This window comes from Bos mutus, chromosome 6, assembly GCF_027580195.1.
Source record: "Bos mutus isolate GX-2022 chromosome 6, NWIPB_WYAK_1.1, whole genome shotgun sequence".
Lineage (NCBI taxonomy): Eukaryota > Metazoa > Chordata > Mammalia > Artiodactyla > Bovidae > Bos > Bos mutus.
In genome coordinates this window covers 19951462-19977320 of record NC_091622.1, presented here as the reverse complement: position 1 = coordinate 19977320, position 25859 = coordinate 19951462, and the positions used below count along the sequence as shown (strand labels likewise).

The 25859-nt window shown below is 37.8% G+C and overlaps 1 protein-coding gene across 3 annotated transcripts in view; it reads left to right on the top strand.

Annotated features, from left to right (window-relative positions):
• Nucleotides 1–25859, top strand: part of TET2 (tet methylcytosine dioxygenase 2) — a 143419-nt gene that overhangs the window by 75792 nt on the left and 41768 nt on the right. For all 3 annotated transcript variants that reach the window (XM_070372062.1, XM_070372061.1, XM_070372063.1), the window contains one exon: nt 22295–25746. In XM_070372062.1, the coding sequence (XP_070228163.1) occupies nt 22341–25746 (3406 nt within the window). In that variant the 5' untranslated portion in view covers nt 22295–22340. The remainder of the gene's footprint in view (nt 1–22294; nt 25747–25859) is intronic.

The following is a 25859-nucleotide window of genomic DNA, read 5'->3' as shown; positions in this document are numbered from 1 at the left end:
AAAATGCCACTTGAGACGTTTTAATAAAAATCAAATATTCTTCAAGTAAGTAGCATTTAAACTGAAAAGAATGGGTTATTTCAGTTTCTTTCTGTAGTAACATCTTATGATCATTTAGCAGATCATGAAATATATGTTCAAGAAAATTAATGAAAAGAGCTTTTTAAACCTTGTGGGTCTTGACTTATATTTATTACCCAGAAGCTGAATTCTTATTCTGCATATTATAATTTCAATTATTTAAAACTTAAATTAGCTTGGAGGTATTTAAAATCTTTGGTAACTCTGTGGCAGTCTTCCAAAGTTGGAAATGCCAGAGTGGGTTCTAAGGAAAGATTTAGAGTTTTGAAAGTATTATGAATGAAGAAGCAGAAAGGAATACAGCATTTTCCCAGTATTGCTTCAATAAAGCCATTTTAAGCATCATCTCAAAGCATTAACGATAGTTAAGATGAGATCAGCCAGTTTTCTTTTTTTTTTCTTGGCTGCAATGATTTCACCATCTCTTCAAGCTGACTCTTGCCACAAAGAGAACATTTAAACATGGGAATTTGCCTTGAATTGTAAGAAACTGAAAGGGGACCAGACTGCCAATTCAGTTCTGGGATTATACCCCATAACCTCTTTCAGCAGAACAGTGTAGAATTTTTTTGCAGTACCATAAATGGGTGGCCTGAGGAACATTTTAACTGTAAGTCAGTACCTTTGAATAGAAAAGTTTGACAATTCAGAGTTCTGTTTTCTCCATGTGTGACTAAAGAAATTTTCCCATTAGGAGACACACCATAGTTTCCTTCTACCTGTTGTTTTCCCCTCAAATAAAATTAATTTTGCTTCAGAGAATTTTATGATCTGTCCATGGGGTCACAAAAGAGTTGAACACAACTTAACAGCTAAAACAAAAAAACAAAATTTTATTATCTTATTGCTCACCATGGGTTTAGAAGACTGTGTAAAACATTTCCACGCTTTGAATACTGGAGTTTGTGGGCTTGGAGTTTGGTTAGTTTCTTGGGGAGATGAAAGAGGACAAGTAGAGTAGAAATAAATATTTTTAAAGCCAAAGACTAATGCAAATGAGTGTTTGTTTCCAATGTGTTTATTTCTCTACAATTCTTTGCAACAGGTGAGGGAAAGGAAAGCTGAAAGGAAATACTGTTTTGAATTTTAATAAAGTTTTTTCATGGAAATGTTGGTACTTCTGCTTCCTACATTTCTGTAACCTTTATAAGTTAATCTGGGATGTTCTTTTTCTTCATCTTAATTCAGTGACTATTTTAACCAGTAACCTTATGGTACCATTTTATAAGATGACAGTTAAAGTCTGAGTGTGTATACCCACTGAAAGATGGAAAGAAAGGGGTGCAACAGAAAGCTACAACTTTTAGAGAGCTGGTGATATTTTAAATGTACATTATTTCAGATTTATGTTGCATATGAGTGCATGCTAAGTCCAACTGTTTGCAACCCTATGGACAGAGCCTGCCAAGTTCCTCTGTCCATGGGATTCTCCATGAAAGAATACTGGAGAAGGTTGCCATGTGGATTCTTTACCACTAGCGCCAAAGGAAGCCGTATGTTGCATATACCATATTCAAATATAACTGAAGTGTAAACATGACAATTTGATAAAAGAAAAATGTACGACATTTTCTATTATATTTTTTTCTCTAGAAAATTGTTTTCTATGAAAATGCCATGAACTTGTATTATTCACTGATTTATTAATTTGAAATGATTTTCAAACAAAAGCTGATTCATTTTTAGTGAATTTAGTTATAGTCATGATCACAGATATATCTATGTTTGTTATGCAAATAACTAGCCAAACCAACCGCTAATGCATCCTTTGGTGTGACCTGTGAATCTGTCAGTTCAGTTCAGTTCAGTCACTCAGTCGTGTCCGACTCTTTGCCACCCCGTGAACCACAGCACACCAGGCCTCCCTGTCCATCACCAACTCCTGGAGTCCACCCAAACCCATGTCCATTGAGTCAGTGATGTCATCCAACCATCTCATCCTGTCATCCCCTTCTCCTGCCCTCAATCTTTCCCAGCTATCCCCTAAATAATGCTGTGGTTGTATGGAAATTTCTTTGTAGATAATTAAGTCTTATTATGAATATTCAGATGATATTATTAATATTCAGTTGATATTTTTAACACAGACATAGTCAAAGTATATTTTTAGTTTTTCTCAGTGTTTAGATTTAGTGAGTTTATAATCCTTTTTTTTTTTCCTTTTTCTTATCCTTTCCACATGCTCTATGAAGATTTACATTAACGCAATGCTACATTAAAGGAACAGTCACCCAGATTACACCCTGCGAGCTGCCTTTCTCTTAATTTTAAGGGCATAACTTAAATGATTTATTTAGCTCACACACAGAAAATTAGCAATTTCTGAGTACTAGAGCAAAGTAGGATAGTTTCATGAGTAAAATTGCTGCTGGGAATCTGAATTTTCCTGTTTGTCTTCATTTATTTTTATTTTATTTTTTTTTCTTCTAATTTTATTTTATTTTTAAACTTTACATAATTGTATTAGTTTTGCCAAATAAATTATGCTTCAGGGTTGTTTTATGTTCAATATTATTGCCAAAGACTGTACTCTTAATACATGGTAGGTTTAAAAGCATTTAGAGAGAAAAAGAGTTTTGTGATTATCAAACGTTTAATTGTTCACCTCAAGGTTGAAGAAATTTCTGATAGGAGAATTTTTTTCTCCTAAATATCTAAGTATATTGGCACTTTCAATGCTTAGAAAATAATCATAAAAAGCTAGATTTTCTATTCCCATTCTATTCAATATTATCCTTAATTGGATTCTTTATATTATTGTAGTTCCTCAGCTATAATCTGATTTTATGTCTATTATTTATACTTAATGCATAAAAAGTTACTTTGTGTGAGTCCTTGTGCTTCCATTACATTTTTATGTGATCTGGTCTTGGACAGTTAGGAGTGGCTTTCTTGATGTGGCAGGTGGTAACACAGACATTACAAAGACCATGTTTATAAGATTTAATCTTAAAACCAAGTATTCATTTGTCTCTTTAAATATCTATATATAATGTAAATCACTTTTGACATTAATTAAATGACTCTACTCTTAAAATTACCAAGAAAGATTTGTTACCATTATTTGAAGAGTTTTGAGTCACTGCTTCAAAACATTTTGGTTTGAGATTTTGTAGCCATTTCTAAATATTTTCATCAGGACAGAAGAGATTTTGAGCTAAAGGCAAAAGCCTTTTCTAAGGAAGAGTTTAAGTATTAGAATGGTAATGTAACTGGAAGAAATTAGAGAGAATAGTTTTTACATGTTTAATTTGAAGTTAAAGCAAGGCACATGTGATGTCTTTGGCTCTCAAAGATGAACTCAGAGCTCTTTACACCTAAGTTATGGATATGAATTTATATTTTCCTAGACCACAAGTTCAAGATCCATGTACATATTTAAAACTGCATAAAGTCATCATGTACATCTGAATTAGGATTTTTTAGTGTGTGCTATTCCGTGGGATGTTGGTTTTGCAGGGTATTCTGTAAACTGTGATTCTGCACTCAAGCTATGTCTAGGAAATGCCACACATGCACTGACTTTTTTGGGATCCCACCATCATATTAAAGGCTTTGAGGACTTTCATTAAAGGCAGATTTAAATTTATTCATAACCCAGTTTTCCTTATTTTCTCTCAGCCTCGTCCTTCCTTTTAAAAAACATGTATTAATAACCAAGAGAACTAGTACTTTATCGATTATATGATGTGACCTTGTTCCTATAGTGTGGTTGTCTATTTGTGTTCTTGCAACTTACATACAGACTAATCTCCAGTGTACTTAGCAATGCACTTAAAAAGAGACTTGCTAGAGATGTCAAGAATGTATCATTTTGGGATGGACAGTATTGCCCAGAATCTGCTCCTTAATTTGAAAATCCAGAAACCCAGTTTTATCTTTCTCTCAGAGTTGATTGGATTGAAAGTGATTTGTTTTAATCAAATGCACATGAAGTTGATGTTTAAATAAACATATATTTCTCAATTCATAATCAGAAATTCACACTTCTAAATATGATGTACGTATGTGCCTTGTCCAAAGTACTTGCATTCAGGGTGCCCGGTGTTTCTTGGATCTGGAGAACTTAAGGAATATTTTCTTATCTACATCTCATTGAAGAAAGCATTCTTTCTCGCATGTAGGAAAATTTGCTCACCTAATGACTGTACTCATACTGGCCAATCCAGAGTTTCTCTTCCCAGGACAGTATATGGAGTGCTTATATAACCATAAGGAGCACCAAACCTGCTTCTCTGCCGGGAACTGACCGCCTCCATCTAGCCACATTTTGGCTCAGAGGTTGACAGGTCTGTGTTTCATATCTGTATCTGCCCTGTATCAGCTATGCCAAGCTTCTTTACTCTTTTAGCTTCTATTTAGTTACTATTAAATGAAGTGAAAAGAATACTTTCCAGGCCTAGAGTAGTCTTTGTGATGACTTATTTCACTGAGACTCCAGTAGTTGTGCTGCTAAGTCGCTTCAGTCATGTCTGACTCTGTGCTCCCCATAGACTGCAGCCCACCAGGCTCCCCCATCCCTGGGATTCTCCAGGCAAGAACACTGGAGTGGGTTGCCCTTTCCTTCTCCAATCCATGAAAGTGAAAAGTAAAAGTGAAGTCACTCAGTCGTGTCCGATTCTTTGCAACTCCATGGACTGCAGCCTACCAGGCTCCTCCATCCATGGGATTTTCCAGGCAAGAGTACTGGAGTGGGGTGCCATTGCCTTCTCCACAGTTGTTGTTAATCGTAGCCAATTTTAAAGAATCATATCATTTTAGCACTCAGAAAGATCTTAGACATAATCCTGTTCATTTCCCTCAGATTATAATTGAGGTTTTTTGTTTTTGTTTTTTAATTGTGATGTGCAGATGTTATGACTTGCTCAAAAATCTATATCCAGGACTAGATCTGAAGAGCTGGTCTTGTATATATATGTCTTATCCCACCAATTTAGTAATTAAAAAATTTTAATGATAGATATTTAATGCTTCTTCTGGATCCCTTAAGATTGTATATCCAGAGTAAGAGCCTTTTTGAGGGAAAAAAATGTATAGACTTTTTATTTCTATTTTGATACTAGTTAAAATATACACTATAATTTGGGACAGTATGAAGTAGTTATCAGATGTTCTAACAGAACACAGAAGCTCAAAAAAGATGAGAGTAACCTTCATAACTTATGGGAACATGTTTCTGATGAACACATGGTTATATACTCTTATCAAGTAAAATCAAATAGTCGATGTTTCCCATTTTCTTAATGCTTTGTCCACTAGAAAATCTCTTTTACTTCTTTTCTTCTGGAAGGACAAAAATTATTTTATATTATGAAATAATATTAGTTTGAATATGAATATATCATTTTATTTTTTTATTTTTATACCTCTGAATGATTAAGTCTGTCAGAAATTATATAGAGTCCTTTTATTTTGTTAGAAACTGTTTTGTTGGATTTATGTGACAGTTTTATTGGAAACATCATACTCCAGGATACAAAAATAAAAACATTTTTTCCTATAGTTTACCTGCAAACATACCATGATAGCGTACCCCCATCCCCCACCCCACTATCCCTATGGTGTCTTCTTGGCTAGACTCTATACTTTTGACAGCATCCTCTGGTATTAGAACAGATTTATCTTGGTCTTTGAAATTCAGCCCTATTCATCTTAAAACTCCCAAGTCAAGCCTAATTCAGTACTCTTCCTCCCCCAACAGAGTCTTTATCTGTGGTTCCAGCACGTGGAGAGTCTGACTCTGAGTATCTCTGCCCCCGCCTCCTCTATTTTAAACACCAGCCACTAGGAAGTTAGGCAAGGCTAAGGAAGGATGGAAAAACTTAGGGTTCCTTATTCGCCTGCAGGACTTGGAATGTTGCTGTACTCGTGGTTGACACTGACTAACTGCTGGGTGTCCTCTGTGGGGCAGGCCTTCAAGCACTGGCTCTCTGGGCTCCCGTGGCTCTTGAGAGGGGCCCACAGGGGCTCTTCCTACGTGGCTCCCTGACCAGGAAGTCTGTCCTCTCTTTGTCTCTTCTGTCACTATGTCCAGTTCAGCTTTGCCTACAGCAAGTCCACTCTTCACCCTCTCTGTGCCAGGGTGCTTGTCCACTGGACAGATCTTCAGATAGTAAGTCAGTGAGGTCAAGCCCAAAGAATGACAGTTTCTGTAATACATTCTTTTTTAAATTGAAAATGTCAGACGTTGGATAGAGTGTATTCCAATAAGTGTATCCCAGTGTCCTAGTGAAAATAAGCCACTCACAATTAGCTGTTCTAATGATGAAAATGGACTGAAGCTAAAAAATCGAACTTTTATAATTTATGAGAAACAAATGATGCTTGTGACACATGGCATTTGTAATTATGTTTGATCATCTTTTCCCTCAACACATATTTATTTGGTGAGAGAGACCAGGAGTAAGTCCAAATTCAAGAAACAATCCCAGGATTAACACATATGTGGATAATTGAAAACTGACAAAAGAGCATGCCCATCTCACCGGTTGGGAAACCTGTTGACTTGAGTTGTAAACTGTAAGCAGATCTGTCTCTAAACTGTCAGGTGTCTGCACGTTTTACATGCAGACTTCTGTCTACAGGCCTCTTCTCTAATCTTCATTGACATTTCTCCTCTCTCCTCCCTCAAATTGTCTATTTGTTATTCAGTTGTGTCTATACTGTTATTTTTAAGATAAGAAACACACTTTAAAACTTACAACATTGGAATTATATAGTTTCTACTGAGGATTATGAAAAACGGGACGAGCCTCTATACGCATGGGTAACACACCACAGGAGCAAAGCAAAGTGCTTGTCGTGTGCGTAGCTACTTGTATAATTAATACACTTCTGGAAATGTAGGCACTTTCTCTGAGATTTTGACACGTTTGTGTGTTTGCTGGGTTTTTCCCCCTAAATTATGGGAAGTATATCTTAAGAGATTTCTTAATATTAAAATTGAAAGTTCTTATTAGATGAGACATTGAAAAGTCAGTTTTGAAGTGAAAATATTAATTCACTTTATATTCTCCATATTTAATGCATATATAAGGCATTATGTTCCAAGCTTAACATGTAGTTTGGAGACAAAGTTTGCTATTGAAAGTAGGTTTTGCATAGATTGTTTTTCTTAAAAATGTTAGCTTTAATATTAAATTAATGAAAAATAACTTTTAATTTCTTAAGTTATGCCCTATAAAAAATGCTTTGCTTACTTCCAGAATGGGACTTAGCAATACTGATATTATATAGTAAGAAAGTAAGTCACACTGAGTGGAGAGAATTTGATAGATGCAGAAGATAAGGATGGAAATCTGCCAGGATTTTAGAGCACTACCCATGGGGACCTTCAGTAGACAAAACCAAGGCCCATTGTCCTGCATGCATCTTGAAATAAATACGTCGACTCAAGTTATCTCCCATTTTGGTGGGAAGAATCTAAAATAGTTTTGGAGAATAGTGCCATCTTCACAGGGAGGGTAGTGACATATATCGTCTTTACTCAATGTTTTCCATGTTAGGAACTAATTAATTCCTAACACCTGAATTACAATAGGGGCTGAGCCTGTCAAGGAGGCAGTAGAGACATACAGTAATCTAAGGCTGATGCTGAGACACAGGACCTTGAATAGCTACAGTGCTTGAAAGTAACTAGTCTAAAGAATTTACTCCCTGCAATGTGCCTGTGTCAATAAACAGGACTCATACGAGGATGGCAGAACATTTTATATACTTTCAATATTAGAACATGAAGTCAAAATTTTTTTATAGAAAAAAAATTATTGCCTTATCATATGGTAGCTATACATATCTATAAATTGACTTTTTTTGTCTCCTTGGAAAAAGCTGACATGAGATTTAAATGACTTTTTTTTTCCTTCTTTTCTTTTAGAGCAGTTAAAGCCACACCACCAACAAAATCAATAAACCAAAAAGTAAACGCAAAAACAGAAAGCCCTCTTCACAAATTTTGAGCATCATCTACAGCTTTATGTGGTGAGAGATGCAGCTACCATTCTTGAATGATTCAAAGAGAGTCAAATGGTGTTGAGCTAAATTACAACCCTAAATGCGTATTGGTGAAATGAGATGCTGATCCATTTGCACACTAATGTGCTATTTTTAAGTCATGCATCATAGCATCTTCAAAGAGGCCTGTCATAATTATGATGGATTAGACTGCAGAGTCAGTCCTGGATGCAGTAATTGTTTCACAGATGCTGCCAATGTGACTTGAATTCATAATAAATTATTGTCAGAGAGGTGGGAGAAGGAGCAAAATCAAATACCAAAGGAAAGCTGCTGTGGCTGTTTTTGGTCTTAGGAAACTAAAAATGTTAGCTACTAGTCAAAAGGCTAGTATTTTCAACTGAGATAAACAGGCTTAATTAATGTGTACCTCTAATACTGAGGATGAAGGCTGACATACTTGGAATTTTTACTTAAAGTTCTCAGTCTCTATCTCAGTATCTTTCTCGTCCTCCCCCTTATAGCTTACAAAAAATTATCCTGGAGCATTAGCTGAAATCATGAAGTGGCCATAACATATTCTTGTACATTTCTATTATCTGGTTATAACTTGACCGTTAGAATTTCCAAAAAAATTGGCTGTATTTATAATAGATAAAACTGTTCTTTTTGGTTCTGTAGAAGACCATACTTCATGGTGAACATTAGACTGTTACAATGGAGAAACATAAATAACATGACTAGTAAAATCTAAATTATGACATTTTAAGCTATGATTTAATTAACACCCATCATTTAGGTACTTTCTATAACAGCTTCTTTAGGCTTTGAAAAAATTGCCAAAGCTAGTAGTGTGTGTACACAGTTTAAGCAATGAGTTACTTATTACATTTGTGCATGCTCAGTCATGTCTGACTCTTTGCAACCCCATGGACTGTAGTCTGCCAGGCTCCTCTGTCCATGGAATTCTCCAGGCAAGAATACTGGAGTGGGTTGCCATGTCCTCCTCCAGGGGATCTTCCTGACCCAGGGATCAACCCGTGTCTCTTGCGTCTCCTGCATTGTAAGGTGGATTCTTTACCACTGAGCCACCTGGGAAACTCACTATTACATTTTGATTAGCAAAGATGACTGTTAGAGCATTTATTTATTTGTTTTTTAATATAAATTTATTTATTTTAATCGGAGGCTAATTACTTTACAATATTGTATTGCTTTTGCTATACATCAACATGAATCCGCCATAGGAGTACACGTGTTCCCCATCCTGAACCCCACTCCCACCTCCCTCCCCATACCATCCCTCTGGGTCATCCCAGTGCACCAGCCCCAAGCATCCTGTATCATGCATCAAACCTGGACTGGCGATTCATTACATATATGATATTATACTTATTTCAATGCCATTCTCCCAAATCATCCCACCCTCTCCCTCTCCCACAGAGTCCGAAAGACTGTCCTATACATCTGTGTCTCTTTTGCTGTCTTGCATACAGGGTTATCGTTACCATCTTTCTAAATTCCATATATATGCGTTAGTATAATGTATTGGTGTTTTTCTTTCTGACTTACTTCACTCTGTATAATAGGCTCCAGTTTCATTCACCTCATTAGAACTGATTCAAATGTATTCTTTTTAATGGCTGAGTAATACTCCATTGTGTATATGTATCACAGCTTTCTTATCCATTCATCTGCTGATGGACATCTAGGTTGCTTCCATGTCCTGGCTATTATAAACAGTGCTGCGATGAACATTGGGGTACACGTGTCTCTTTCAATTCTGGTTTCCTCGGTGTGTATGCCCAGTAGTGGGATTGCTGGGTCCTAAGGCAGTTCTATTTCCAGTTTTTTAAGGAATCTCCACACTGTTCTCCATAGTGGCTGTACTAGTTTACATTCCCACCAACAGTGTAAGAGGGTTCCCTTTTCTCCACACCCTCTCCAGCATTTATTGCTTGTAGACTTTTAGATAGCAGCCATTCTGACTGGCATGAAATAGTACCTCATAGTGGTTTTGATTTGCATTTCTCTGATTATGAGTGATGTTGAGCATCTTTTCACGTGTTTTTTAGCCATCTGTATGTCTTCTTTGGAGAAACGTCTGTTTAGTTCTTTGGCCCAGTTTTTGATTGGGTCATTTGTTTTTCTGGAATTGAGCTGCAGGAGTTGCTTGTATATTTTTGAGATTAGTTCTTTGTGAGTTGCTTCATTTGCTATTATTTTATCCCATTCTGAAGGCTGTCTTTTCACCTTGCTTAGAGTTTCCTTTGTTGTGCAAAAGCTTTTAATTTTAATTAGGTCCCATTTGTTTATTTTTGCTTTTATTTCCAATATTCTGGGAGGTGGGTCATAGAAGATCCTGCTGTGATTTATGTCGGAGAGTGTTTTGCCTATGTTCTCCTCTAAGAGTTTTATAGTTTTTGGTCTTACATTTAGATCTTTAATCCATTTTGAGTTTATTTTTGTGTATGGTGTTAGAAAGTGTTCTAGTTTCATTCTTTTACAAGTGGTTGACCAGTTTTCCCAGCACCACTTGTTAAAGAGATTGTCTTTTCTCCATTGTATATTCTTGCCTCCTTTGTCAAAGATAAGGTGTCCATAGGTGCATGGATTTATCTCTGGGCTTTCTATTTTGTTCCATTGATCTATATTTCTGTCTTTGTGCCAGTACCATACTGTCTTGATGATTGTGGCTTTGTAGTAGAGCCTGAAGTCAGGCAGTTGATTCCTCCAATTCCATTCTTCTTTTTAAAGATTGCTTTGGCTAGTCAAGGTTTTTTGTATTTCCATACAAATTGTGAACTTATTTGTTCTAGCTCTGTGAAAAATACCGTTGGTAGCTTGATAGGGATTGCATTGAATCTATAGATTGCTTTGGGTAGTATACTCATTTTTACTATATTGATTCTTCCAATCCATGAACATGGTATATTTCTCCATAGAAAATCTTAATAGACCCATCACAAGCTCAGAAATTGAAACTGTAATCAGAAATCTTCCAGCAAACAAAAGCCCAGGTCCAGATGGCTTCACAGCTGAATTCTACCAAAAATTTAGAGAAGAGCTAACACCTATCCTACTCAAACTCTTTGAAAATTACAGAGGAAGGTAAACTTCCAAACTCATTCTATGAGGCCACCATCACCCTAATACCAAAACCTGACAAAGATGCCACAAAAAAAAAAAACTACAGGCCAATATCACTGATAAACATAGATGCAAAAATCCTTAACAAAATTCTAGCAATCAGACTCCAACAACACATTAAAAAGATCATACACTATGACCAAGTGGGCTTTATCCCAGAGATGCAAGGATTCTTCAGTATCCACAAATCAATCAATGTAATACACCACATTAACAAATTGAAAAATAAAAGCCATATGATTATCTCAATAGATGCAGAGAAAGCCTTTGACAAAATTCAACATCCATTTATGATAAAAACTCTCCAGAAAGTAGGAATAGAAGGAACATACGTCAACATAATAAAAGCTATATATGACAAACCCACAGCAAACATTATCCTCAATGGTGAAAAATAGAAAGCATTTCCTCTAAAGTCAGGAACAAGACAAGGGTGCCCACTTTCACCACTACTATTCAACATAGTTTTGGAAGTTTGGGGCACAGCAATCAGAGCAGAAAAAGAAATAAAAAGAATCCAAATTGGAAAAGAAGAAGTAAAGTTCTCACTGTTGCAGATGACATGATCCTCTAAATTGAAAACCCTAAAGACTCCACCAGAAAATTACTAGAGCTAATCAATGAATATAGTAAAGTTGCAGGATATAAAATCAACACACAGAAATCCCTTGCATTCCTATACACTAATAATGAGAAAACAGAGAAATTAAGGAAACAATTCCATTCACCATTGCAACGAAAAGAATAAAATATTTAGGAATATATCTACCTAAAGAAACTAAAGACCTATATATAGAAAACTATAAAACACTGGTGTTAGAGCGTATAAAGTAGATAAATATATGCCATGTCTTTTCCTAAGTTAAAGATTCAATAGCCAGAAAAGTTTCCATGTTATTTATTGAATATTACTTTTTTTTTTAAAGGCACGGAGTTTTTTTTTACATAGTCCCCTCTGTATCTGATAACTACTGATGTATAATCTACTTAGAACACTAGTTCTTCTGCCTCAGTGATTTTGATAGATCTGTTTGGTGAACATTCATTGTCATCCTTTTAAAACTAACTTTGACTTAGTGGCACATGTATTTCTCTCCTATGGCAAGAGGGAATGGAGTTAAATTTCATGAGAGAAATTGGGATTGATGGCATGCAGACCTTGACAGTTGAAAGTGCTTTCCCCTGTCCTGTACTCCTGTGGCAATTGAATATTCATATTGTGTTACCAAAGCCACAGTCCAGGGCAGTGCAGAACCTATGCCTCTATGGTGCTGCTGGTTTAGCCCCTGTGGGAGCAATTATTTTGATGCCTAACTTGAGGAAACTGCTCAGTTTTTACATCTGTAAAATAACAGAGTGGAACTAGATTTTTTTCTTATGCTCTGAAATATTCTATACATTGTCATGACCATCATCATCACATTTATCACTCATTTTGAATAATTAAAAATTTCTTAGCCTTGCAAAAGTTTAACATACTGTTTAGTAAGTCTATAGGCAAGAATGCTTTGTCTGCTGTTATTCTGGAAATAAGGAAGACTGCTGCAAATAAAATGACACGTACTTGTTCTCAGAGAACTTTCATTCTATTTCCAAAAAAGACGAAAAGAAACAAATATGATTTGTTAATATTTCAGTAGCTTTAACAGTAGTGTGCCTAGAACTACCTCTTAACAGTTTGCAAGAGCAGATTGTGAAATTTTCAGGAATTTTGTGAGTTGGTAGTTGATAGCTTGAAATTAGCCATCATCTGTCAGAACATCTCTTAAGGAATATGTTAAAAGCTCACTATTCATTTTAAAATTGTGACTAAATGCTATAACATTAAGTGTTGACACCATGAAAAAAAATAACTGGGTAAGCTTAGCCAGTCTTTCTTTCTAGGTCTGCCAAAGGCTCTTCTGCCTATGTTCCTGCTGACAAACTTCCTAACAGTTTTAAGAAAAAAATTAGTGCTTTAGTTTTGATTGGCCCATGTCCCTGTAGATGAGTCATTGTCCTTATTGTAGAAATTGAATCTTATTCTAAAATGAAAATTTTCTTTTCTGATTTTTATAGATATACTTTTATTTGGCATTAACTATTTGACAATTGTCGGAGAAGGCAATGGCACCCCACTCCAGTACTCTTGCCTGGAAAATCCCATGGACGGAGGAGCCTGGTGGGCTGCAGTCCATGGGGTCGCTAAGAGTCGGACACGACTGAGTGACTTCACTTTCACTTTTCACTTTCATGCATTGGAGAAGGAAATGGCAGCCCACTCCGGTGTTCTTGCCTGGAGAATCCCAGGGATGGGGGAGCCTGGTGGGCTGCTGTCTCTGGGGTCGCAGAGAGTCGGACACGACTGAAGCGACTTAGCAGCAGCAGCAGCAGCATTTGACAATTGTATTTGGTATAAATTATCATATACAAACCTCCAAGAGCTGGTATTACTTTAAAAACATTTTAATATTGCTTCACAATGGAATAGCATCCTGATTAGTACTATACATCATATTAATTATATGCTCTCTAGTGTAGGAAAAATGGATAAATGAAGGATATTCCATTTCAATCTCAATTATGAGGATTCTAAAATGTTTCTGCTATCAGTCATGTAGAACAGATATGAATGAATAAAAACTCTATTTCTGTTTTTAGTCTCTTTTAGACTCTATTTCTGTTTTTAGTCTCAAAAGGAATGCCACACAAAAATATCTCTCTAATAAAAATTTACATTCATCTAAAAAAAAACCCACTTAGTTTAATTATGAAAAAAGTTTCCCTTTTCCCCTTGAATTTGTTAAAATATTTACTCTATTTTCACAGCTTAGAAGATAAAAACTATCTTGGAAGATTTTTTGTCTTACATACAAATTATTGACTTCTGTAAGCTTGAAAAAACTTTTTATATTTATATACACTGTAAAAATTACAGCAGGAAAGTTTTTATAGAGGAAAGCTTTTATAAGCAGGAAAGTATTATACAATGATCAAAATGAACAGGTCTCATTTCTTTCTTCTTTCGTTACAAGATAAATAATGTTCCAATGTCAGTATAAAAGCACTCGGTGATTTTAAGAGTGCTGTTGCAAGTAGACTCCTGGATTGTGTAATATTCTGGGGGTATATATGCAAAAAGTGTGGTCTAGGACAAACTGAAGTCAAAGAAAATATTTCTCTTCTCTCCCTCTAAAATGGCACTTTTTTCGTTTAAATTGTCTGAATTAGATTCATAGACCAGTAACAAATAATTCTCAAATAAAAGTTATCCCCATCCAAAAAAAATGAAAAGATAATATATAATTTTCCTGTCCTCCCTGAAAGAGTTAACAATGTAACTTTCTACATCTGATGGTTGTACTCAGTAAAGGAATTGCTGTCATGGACAGAAGAGTTCTAATACTAGGATTAAATTAGTGTTTAAAACTGGCTATTGTGTTTAAAACTCCATATTGAAATAAATTTCAAGTCACCTTCATTTCTTCTTAGAAGCTATTATTTTTCTCATAAAAGATTTGCAAACTCCATCCATTGTAATTCTGTCCTTGACACTTTAAAGAATATCCAAATTATGTGGTATGGATTGTAATAATGTATTATTTTATATATATCTTTTTTTTTTTTTTGGTCACACTATAAGACCTGTGGCATTTTCATTTCCCAACCAGGGATTGAATCCATGTCCTCTGTATTACAGAGAAGTCCCCACTAATATATAAATATTTTTATTTAAAAAGTAAGTAGGACAATATGTATTCAGAGCCTGCAAATTTCATATAATATATAAAAATATAATGTACATATGTGTGTGTGTGTGTATATATAATATATATATATGTAAATACATTTTGTTTGGTGTATGTATTAATCAATTTTACAGTTGCCAAAAAAACACATTTTTTGCTATAATATTTGGAAAAATAATTGACCTAATTCTATGAAGAATTATCTAGCTTATATCTGTGCTTCTTACTTAATTTCTTTTAACTGAAGTATAATTATTTTACAATGTTTTGTTAGTATCAAGTGTACAGCAAAGTGATTCAGTCATACGCATACACATGCTGGCACACACACATATATTATTTTTTGGATACTTTTCCATTATGCGTTATTATAGGATAATGAGTATAGTTCCTTGTACTATACTTTAGGTCCTTATTGTTTACCTATTTTATATATAGTAGTATACATATCCAAATCTCCTAATTTATCTCCCCCACCCTATCCTTCCACTGCTACCCGCTACTGTTGCCTTTGATAACCATAAGTTTATTTTCTATGTCTGTGAGCCTATTTCTTTTTTTGTGAACAAGTTCATTTGTATCAGTTTTTAGATTCCACATGTAAGTAATATTAATATACTTGTCTCTGTCTGACTTACTTCACTTAGTATGATAATCTCTAGGCCCATCCATGTTGCTGCAGATGGTATTATTTCATTCTTTTTAATGGCTGAGTTCAGTTCAGTTCAGTTCAGTCACTCAGTCGTGTCCAACTTTTTGTGACCCCATGAATTGCAGCACGCCAGGCCTCCCTGTCCATCACCAACTCCCTGAGTTCACTCAGACTCATGTCCATCGAGTCAGTGATGCCATCCAGCCATCTCATCCTCTGTCGTCCCCTTCTCCTCCTGCCCCCAATCCCTCCCAGATTCAGTCTTTTCCAATGAGTCAACTCTTCGCATGAGGTGGCCAAAGTACTGGAGTTTCAGCTTTAGCATCATTCCTTCCAAAGAAATCCCAGGGCTGATCTCCTTCAGAATGGACTGGTTGGATCTCCTTGCAGTCCAAGGGACTCTCAAGAGTCTTCTCCAACACCACAGTTCAAAAGCATCAATTCTTCAGCGCTCAGCCTTCTTCACAGTCCAACTCTCACATCCATACGTGACCACTGGAAAAACCATAGCCTTGACTAGACAGACCTTTGTTGGCAAAGTAATGTCTCTGCTTTTGAATATGCTATCTAAGTTGGTCATAACTTTCCTTCCAAGGAGTAAGTGTCTTTTAATTTCATGGCTGCAGTCAGCATCTGCAGGGATTTTGGAGCCCCCAAAAATAAAGTCTGACACTGTTTCCACTGTTTCCCCATCTTTCCCATGAAGTGATGGGACCGGATGCCATGATCTTAGTTTTCCAAATGTTAAGCTTTAAGCCAACTTCTTCACTCTCCTCTTTCACTTTCATCAAGAGGCTTTGTAGTTCCTCTTCACTTTCTGCCATAAGGGTGGTATCATCTGCATATCTGAGGTTATTGATATTTCTCCCAGCAATCTTGATTCCAGCTTGTTTCTCTTCCAGTCCAGCGTTTCTCATGATGTATTCTGCATAAAAGTTAAATAAGCAGGGTGACAATATACAGCCTTGACGTACTCCTTTTCCTATTTGGAACCAGTCTGTTGTTCCATGTCCAGTTCTAACTGTTGCTTCCTGATCTGCATACAGATTTCTCAAGAGGCAGATCAGGTGGTCTGGTATTCCCATCTCTTTCAGAATTTCGCAGTTTATTGTGATCCACACAGTCAAAGGCTTTGGCATAGTCAATAAAGCAGAAATAGACGTTTTTCTGGAACTCTCCCATTATAAATATTCAATATATACACCTCTTCTCTATTTTATTTATTTTTGGCTGTGCTGGGTCTTTATTGCTACACGTGGGCTTTTCTCAAGTTGCAGTGAGTAGGGGCCAGTCCTCGTTGCAGTGCATAGCTTTCTGATTGTGGTAGCTTCTCCTCTTGTGGAGCACCAGCTCTAAGATGGGCTCAATAGTTGTATCTCCCAGGATCTAGAGCACAAGCTAAATGGTTGTGGCTCACAGGCTGAGTTGCTCTGTGGCCTGTGGGATCTTCTTGGACCAGGGATCCAGCCCATGTCTCCTGCACTGGCAGACAGATTCTTTACCACTGAGCCACCAGGGAAGATCCTACCATATCTTCTTTATCCATTTATCTGTTGATGGACATTTAGGTCACTTCCACATCTTGCTTATTGTAAATAGTGCTGCTGTGAAAACTGGTGTGCATATACATTTTCAAATTAGCGTTTTCTCTAATATATGTCCAGGAGTGGGCTTGCTGGATCATATGGTAGCTTTTTTTTTTAGCTTTTTAAGGAAACTCCATAGCAGCTGTGCCAGTTGTAGTCCTACCAACAGTGTATGCTGCTGCTGCTGCTGCTAAGTCGCTTCAGTCATGTCTGACTCTCTGCGACCCCATAGACAGCAGCCCACTAGGCTGTCCTGTCCCTGGGATTCTCCAGGCAAGAACACTGGAGTGGGTTGCCATTTCCTTCTCCAATGCATGAAAGTGAAATGTGAAAGTGAAGTATCTCAGTCGTGTCCGACTCTTCGCAACACCATGGACTGCAGCCTACCAGGCTCCTCCATCCATGGGATTTCCAGGCAAGAGAACTGGAGTGGGGTGCCATTGCCTTCTCCAAACAGTGTATGAGGGTTCCCTTTTCTCCATACCCTCTCCAGTATTTGTTATTAGTAGACTTTCTGATGATGGCCATTCTGACTGGTTTGAAGTGATAATTCATTGTAGTTTTAATTCTTATTTCTCTAATAATTAAGAATGTTGAGAATCTTTTCATGTGCCTGTTGGCCATCTGTATGTCTTCTTTGGAGAAATATCTATTTAGGTCTTCTGCCTATCTTTTGATTGGATTTTTTTTTAGTACATATATTAAGGTGTATGAGCTGTGTGTACATTTTGAAAATTAAGCCTTTATTGGTAGCATTATCTGCAAATTTTTTTCCCATCATTCTCAGGCTGTGGGCTGAGGAAGTCTTTAGGCAGCCTTTCTGCTGATGGGTGGGGCTGCGTTCCCATCCAGTTTGTCCTTTGGCCTGAGGCACCCTGCCACTGGAGCCTAAGGCTATTGAATGGGGCCAGGTCTTGGTGCCAAAACATCAGCCTCTTGGAAAGCTTACACAGATGAATGTTCCCCAGTATATCCACCACCATTCCCCAGGAGGTCCTGCGAGACCAGCAGGTAGGTCTGGCCTGGGCTTCTATTAAATTGCTGCTTTTGCCCTGAGTCCTGGTGCACATGAGATTTTGTGTGTGCTCTTTAACAGCCTCTGTTTCCCCCAATCCTGGGGAGCTTCTGCAGTCAAGCCCTACTGACCTTCAAAGCCAAATGCTCTGGAGGGCTCCTCTTCCTGGTGTGGATGGAACTCTCACTTCTGTGGGAGAACCTCTGTGATATGATTATTCTCCGGTTTGTGGGTTGTTTACTTGAGGGGTATGGGATTTGATTATATTGGGAATTCACCACTAGGCTGGTTGTGCTTCCATCTGTACGTGTTTAACTGTAGGAAGTGTTTTCTGGTAGGTTTCAGTCTTTTTCAAGGATTGTTCTGTAGATTGTTGTGATTTTGGTGTGCTCATTAAGCTCCTTCTAATTTGCCATCTTGGCTGCTCTCATATGCTTCTTAATTTTTGAAAAATGGTAATGCCCTCATTTTGGAGAAACCTCCTATATCAAAGACTATAAATCAATATTAATGATTCTGAAAGCTAAAGGTTATATTTTATTAAAGATTATCAATGATTACAAGTATCAGTTTAGCTTAGAGCTACCCAATAGAAATGCAACCTAAGCCACATTGGAAATTTAAAAATTTCCAGTACTCACAGTAAAACAAGTAAAAAGAAACAAATGAAATGACCTGTTTTTACTTATTATATCCAATATGACATTGTTTCAGCATGAAATAAGAACTGACTTATTTTATATTTTTTGGCCCACACTAAGTTCTTTGAAATACATTGTGTATTTATACTTATGAAACTACTCAACTTGGACTAAACAGGTTTCAAAGGCCCAATGGCCATTTGTGACTAGTGACTATTGCACATCTAGGCCATCTCTTAATATTTGAAAGGAAATAGGTCCAGCAGAAATTAAGATATCACTTTGTTCTGTTGTTTTTCTTTGTCCATTATGAATTATGACCTTTAAAGTTTCATTTATTTATATGCATGCCTAAATGTTATAAAATGACACAGTTAAAGGCAATCTCCCTCTCAGTGCTGTTTTCCAGCCTCTCCATTCCTTTTCCTGGAAGCAAAGTATTTAAACCAGAGCTCATTTTATTTTTATTCTTGTAAATGTACAGGTTGTGGCATTCTTATACATACTGTCCTGCAGCTTTCTTTATTTCATTTAATTACTTGGAAATACTTTATCTGAAAATGTAGGTTGTTTCCAAACTTTTGCTAATGCAAAACGTTGTGCATACATCATTTAACACATATATATGAGCATGTTTGTTAGAAAAGTTTTTAAAACTGAAGAATCAAAGGAAGTTTTTACGAAATTCTGTAGCTATTGCTAAATCTCCTCTATGTTGTTTGTACTAGTTTTGACTCATTTTTTCTATTTGATGGTTGATTTTTTTTTCTTCTGTCAATTTGTATGAGTCTTACAAGAAAAGTATTATGTAACTTTTAACTTTGCCTAGGGGTTTGTGTTTGCATGCATGCATTTTACTGAACTTCCTCATCTTTCATGGCTTTAGATTTTGTGTCACAAAGAACTTTTCCAGTCATTAGATTATGCTTTTAAGTTTAGTAAGACTGTTTTTAAATTTTTTGGTGATTTGTTTTCCATATTCAGATGTTAAATCTATCTAGAATGCATTTTGGTATAAGGTATAAGGAATTAATCCAACTTCATCATTTTTTCAGAATACTATCCTATCGATCTAACATTACCTCATGCCATATTTCTATGCGTGTTTGAATCTATTTCTTTATATTCTATTCCATTGGTCTTATAAACACCCTATTATCTAATGATGTGCAAGTACAAGCTGTTTTAAGTAGAGCTTTTGTTGCTTTTTAATATCTTTCAATTTGGCTACTGCCCTGCTCAGGCTGCATTACCATTCTCTTTCACATTATTCCTGGATATCCAATTTGTTTATTTTTTCCACATCAACTTTAGAGTCTGGCTTCTTAATTCCTCAAAACATTCTGCTAGTATTTTTATGAAAATGTATTAAATGAATTGGTTGATTTGACCGCTGTGTAAGAAGATATATTACCTTTCTACTTGTTTTGTGTTTGTGTTTGTAGATCCCTCAGTCTCGTTTTAACGTTTTATTCAGATAGGTCCTTCACATATCTTTTTAAGTGTATTCTTTGTGTTTAAAAAAAATTTACAGTTTTTTATTTCACCAAAGCTTCTGACTAGTTGTTGCTGTCAGGTACCAAGGTGGTTGGTTTTTTTCTCTAGCTCCTTTACTATCCTTTGGAACAGTTTTTCAGTTGATTCTCTTGGTTGGCCAGTGTACAATCTTATTCGCTGCAAATGGTAACTTTAGTGTTGCTTTCCAATATTTATTTCTTCCTCTGTTTCATTTGTCCTGGTTAGTAAGCAGTGGCTATTTTAATAGACCTTTTTTTATAGCCCAAAGGGAAAATAGTCTTGATGTCTTTTTCTGCTTACATCCTTAAAATAAATTTAATGAGAAAAACTGTGGGAAAATAAAGCATGACTCCATAATAAATGGGGCAGCATTCACTTTATATAATGGATTATATTTTTATTTTTAGTGCCCATTTCATCCTATTATTTGGACTTTGAAATGTCCATCAATATTGGTCTCAAAAATGTTTGAATGAATGACTGAATAAAGAAATGAACTCAAGATGAATAAAGTTTTATCAGTCTAAGTGAAACTGATTAGATGTTTACTCTATAGTAAGCACAAAAATAAACAGAGTAGGATATTTTTAAAGAATTCACAGCCCAGTAATAGAGACCAAGCAAGACACAATTGTATGTGATGTGTTCAGCAGTAGACTATATATAAGGTAAAGAAGGAGAATAGAAATGGGAGTGATTAATTCTTCTGGAAAATCAGGAGGGAATCCCTAGAGAAGGTGATCTGAGACAGTTTTAGCTGGATACAGAAGTCACTGGGCATGATAAAGGGACTAGGAAGGCATTCTAGGAGATAAAACAACAGTGTGGAGGTCTGAAAGAGCTTACAGTGTTTGGGTATTTATAAACAGTTGTTATGGTTGGAGTATAATCTGTGGGAGCAAGTAGGAGGACAGAAGAATGGAAACTTGCATATGAAAAACCATGTCTATTAGGCAGGAATTCGCAGAAGGAGGAGCCAGCCGGATCCTATAGAGGAAAATACAGAATCACTGAGAAAGGCCATATAAATTATACTTTCACCCCTATACCCCATCCCCTGGAGTGTTAACACTGCAGGGACCGTGCCTTGTCTTCCAGGTGTGTTTGGGTAAAGAGTTTGAGAACTGCTGATGCAGGCAATAAGAGTTACTAAAGTGTGCTGGCTTCCCTGGTAGCTCAGTTGGTAAAGAATCTGCCTGTAATACAGGAGACCCAGGTTCGATCCCTGGGTTGGGAAGATCTCCTGAAGAAGGAAATGGCAACCCACTCGAGCATTCTTGCCTGGGCAATCCCATGGACAGAGGAGCCTGGTGGGCTATAGTCCATGGAGTTGCAGGACTCAGACACAACTTAGAAACCAAACCACCACCAAAGTGTGTGCAGAAGGGTATGACACCAGATTTGCATTTTAGAACATTCCCTTTGATAGCAGTTTGAAGGATCCTTGCAGGACTGGGAAGAGGACAAGCTGGGTTCGAGAGAAAAATCTTTTAAAAAACTACTGCAGTAGATAGTGAAGCAAGATAACGTAGATCCGGCCACTAAATTGCAGTGAAGATAATTCCAGGAATACACAGGAAATGGAATTGATAGAACTTAGCAAGCGATTGGATATGTAAGGTGCTAGAGAAGGAGGTAGTCTTCCTCTGTTGTTCTTAGCATTTTGACAAGAAAAATTATTTGGCAAGGAAGTTGATAATATTTACTAATACAGTATGAACTTCTCACATTAGCTGGTGATTTTGATCTTTGTTTTTTGTGAACATAAATATTTGAGGGTTGCTGGGAAGACAAGAATAAGCATATCCTGAGTAGCTTTTGACTGTCACTTTGAGACATGAAAAGGAGTATCACAGTTGGCTATGTCTAGGAATAGCAATATTATTAAGGCCACAGTTTTTCTGTAAGGTGTACTGTTAGTGTTAGATATATATTAATGTACTTTATTTTTTTGTTTCTGTGCTCTTTAGAATTCATTCAGAGGGCAGCCTTTTGGATGGCCCCGAAGCAAGCCTGATGGAACAGGACAGAACCAACCATGTTGAGGGCAACAGACTAAGTCCATTCCTGATACCATCTCCGTCTCCCATTTGCCAGACAGAACCTCTGGCGAGAAAGCTCCAGAATGGAAGCCCATTAACCGAGAGACCTTATCTGGAAGTGAATGGAGACAGCAAGTGGCCGTCTTTGAAAAGTTATTATGGAATACCCCACATGAAAGGAAGCCAAAAGAGTCGCGTGAGTCCAGATTTCATACAGGAAGGCAGAGGGTATTCCAGATGTCTGCAGAATGGCGGGATAAAACGCACAGTTAGCGAACCTTCTCTCTCTGGGCTCCATCAGAACAAGAAACTGAAACCAGACCAAAAGGCTAATGGAGAAAGAAAGAGCTTCGGGGAAAGCCGAGAAGGAAATCCAGACAAAGGCAGCAGTCAACCAAATGTCTCCGATGTGAGTGGTAGGAGGGAATCTGTGAGCTCTGCGGCCCAAGAAAATGAAGTGAAAGATTTCACCAGTTTTCCAACACACAATTGCGGTGGGTCTGAAAACCCAGAGCTTCAGATTCTGAACGAACAGGAGGGGAAAAGTGCTAACTACCACAACAAGAACATTGTATTACTTCTTAAAAACAAGGCAGTGCTCATGCCTAATGGTGCTACAGTTTCTGCCTCTTCCATGGAAAACACACACGGTGAACTCCTGGAAAAAACACTGTCTCAATATTATCCAGATTGTGTTTCCATCGCGGTGCAGAAAACCACATCTCACATACATGCCATTAACAGTCAGGCTACTAATGAGTTGTCCTGTGAGGTCACTCACCCAGCGCATACCTCAGGGCAGATCAATTTCCCACAGACCTCGAACTCTGAGCTGCCTCCAGAGCCAGCCGCAGCGGCGACTGAGAGCTGTGAGGCGGATGGTGCCAGTAAACCAGCTGCAACGCTAGGGGCCTGCCCCTTTCAGAAACCAGAGCAGCAGAATTCCGCTTTTGAGATACGCCCATCTCTGGCAGAAAACAGTAACATCCAAGCAACTGCAAAGCTAGGCTCTGGCGAAGAATTCTGCTTGGGTCCCAGCGGCAATTTGCAGTCTCCCAGCGGCAGCTCTGAACGGTATTTAAAGCAAAATGAAATGAATGGTGCTTGCTTCAAGCAAAGCTCAGTGTTCACTAAGGATTCCTTTTCTGCCACTACCACACCACCACCATCACAATTGCTTCTTTCTCCCCCTCCTCCTCTTCCGCAGGTTCCTCAGCTTCCTTCTCAAGGAAACGGCACTCTGAATGATGGGGTTTTGGAAGAACTCCATCACTACCCCAACCAAAGTGACCCAACTCTTTTAAGGGAAGTGAAAATAGAGGGTCAACATGAGGCACCACCACCCCAGAGTCCTACTCCCTCCGCCCATGTATCCAACCCCTCTCTGATGCTTCCAGTAAGGCCTCAGAATAATTGTGTTAACAAGAATGACAGTCGGACTCCAGGGACAATGACTATTCCATTGGGTTCTGAGAAAACCAGACAACTTTCAGAACATCTCAAGCCTAACCCACCGATTCTTCGTAGCGGTGGAGATCCACAGGATCACTGCCAGCATTTGATGGGACACAAACAGCAAGAGATTCTCAAGAGTCAAGACAAGGAACAAACACGTGACCTCATGCTCCCAACACAGTGCTATCTGAAACCAGGATGGATTGAATTGAAGGCCCCTCACTATCGTCAAGCAGAATCCCATCTAAAATGTAATGAGACAACCCTGCGGTCAATTCTTCAGTATCAGTCCAACCCCTCCAATCAAATGACCTCCAAACAATACACTGGAAATTCCAACACACCCGGGGGGCTCCCAGGGCAGGCTTATATCCAGAAAATAATGCAGCCGGAGCAGAGGCCACCAAGGTACCAAGTTGAGATGAATCAAGGGCAGTCTCAAGGTACAGTGGACCAGCATCTCCAGTTCCAAAACCCCTCACTCCAGGCGCACTTCTCCAAAGTGGAGCCTTCACCGGACACTCACAGGCAGCCACTGTGTGCCCCGAGATGGCATTTCCAACAAAGACCAGATCCCCAGACTGAGAAACTCATGCCCCCAACATTAAGACAGCACTTGAATCAACAGACTTCAGAGACTGAACCCTTCTCAAATTCACACCTTTTGCAGCATAAGCCTCATAAGCAGGCAGCACAAACACAACTACCCCAGAATTCACATCTCTCTCAAAACCAGCAACAGCAGCAAAAATTACAGCTGAAGAATAAAGAACAAATGCCCCAGACCTTTTCTCATCTCCAGGGCAACAATGATGAGCCAAGAGAAGGAACATTCTTCAGCCAGGTTAAAGTAGAAGAATGCTTTCCTGGTGAAGATCAATATTCAAAATCAAGTGAGTTCCAGACTCATAATCCCCAAATGGGACTAGAGCAAGTACAGAATATAAACAGTATAAATTCCCCCTATGGTCAGATCTTGAAGTCAAATGCAAACAAAGTACAGATTTCTGGTTCAAACCATATACAACTGGTTCCAGACAATAAAGAACAGACTGTAAATTCTGAACTGTTTGCAGGCAACAAGACCCCAAATGTGCATCACATGCAATATTTTCCAAATAATGTGACCCCTAAGCAAGATATTCTTCACAGGTGCTTTCAACAACAGGAACAAAAGCCTCAACAGGCTTCAGTTCTGCAGGGATATAAAAGTAGGAACCAAGACGTGTCTGGTCAACAAGCTGCACAACTCGCTCAGCAAAGGTACTTGATGCAAAACCAAGCAAATGCGTTCCCTGTGCCCGATCAGACAGGAACTCATGTTCAGACCCCACCTCAGAAGGACATTCAAAAGCATGCTGCTCTGAGGTGGCGCCTCTTACAGAAGCAAGAACAGCAGCAAACACAACTCCAAGCCGAGTCTTGCCATAGTCAGATGCAAAGGCCGATTAAGGTCGAGCCTGGATCCAAACCCCATGCCTGTATGCGGCCCCTGTCAGCACAGCCAGAAAATAAAATGTGGAAAAAGATACCCAAGCAAGAGATTCCACCTCCCAGCTGTGACAGTGTGCAGCAGCGGAGCATCCTTGAGACCATGGAGCAGCATCTGAAGCAATTTCAGGTCAAATCATTATTTGACCATAAGGCTCTTAATCTCAAATCACAGAAGCAAGTAAAAGTTGAAATGTCAGGGCCAGTCACGGTTTTAACTAGACAAACCACTGCCGCAGAACTTGAGAGCCACACCCCAGTTTTAGAGCAGCAAGCAACGCCTTCCTCAGAAAAGACACCAACCAAAAGAACAGCTGGTTCTGTTCTCAATAATTTTTTAGAGTCACCTTCCAAATTACTAGATACTCCTATAAAAAATTTATTGGATACACCTGTCAAGACTCAGTATGATTTCCCATCATGCAGATGTGTAGGTAAGTGCCAGAAATATACTGAGACACATGGTATTTATCCAGAATTAGCAAATTTGTCTTCAGATATGGGATTTTTCTTTCTTTTTTAAAAAATCTTGAGTCTGGCAGCAATT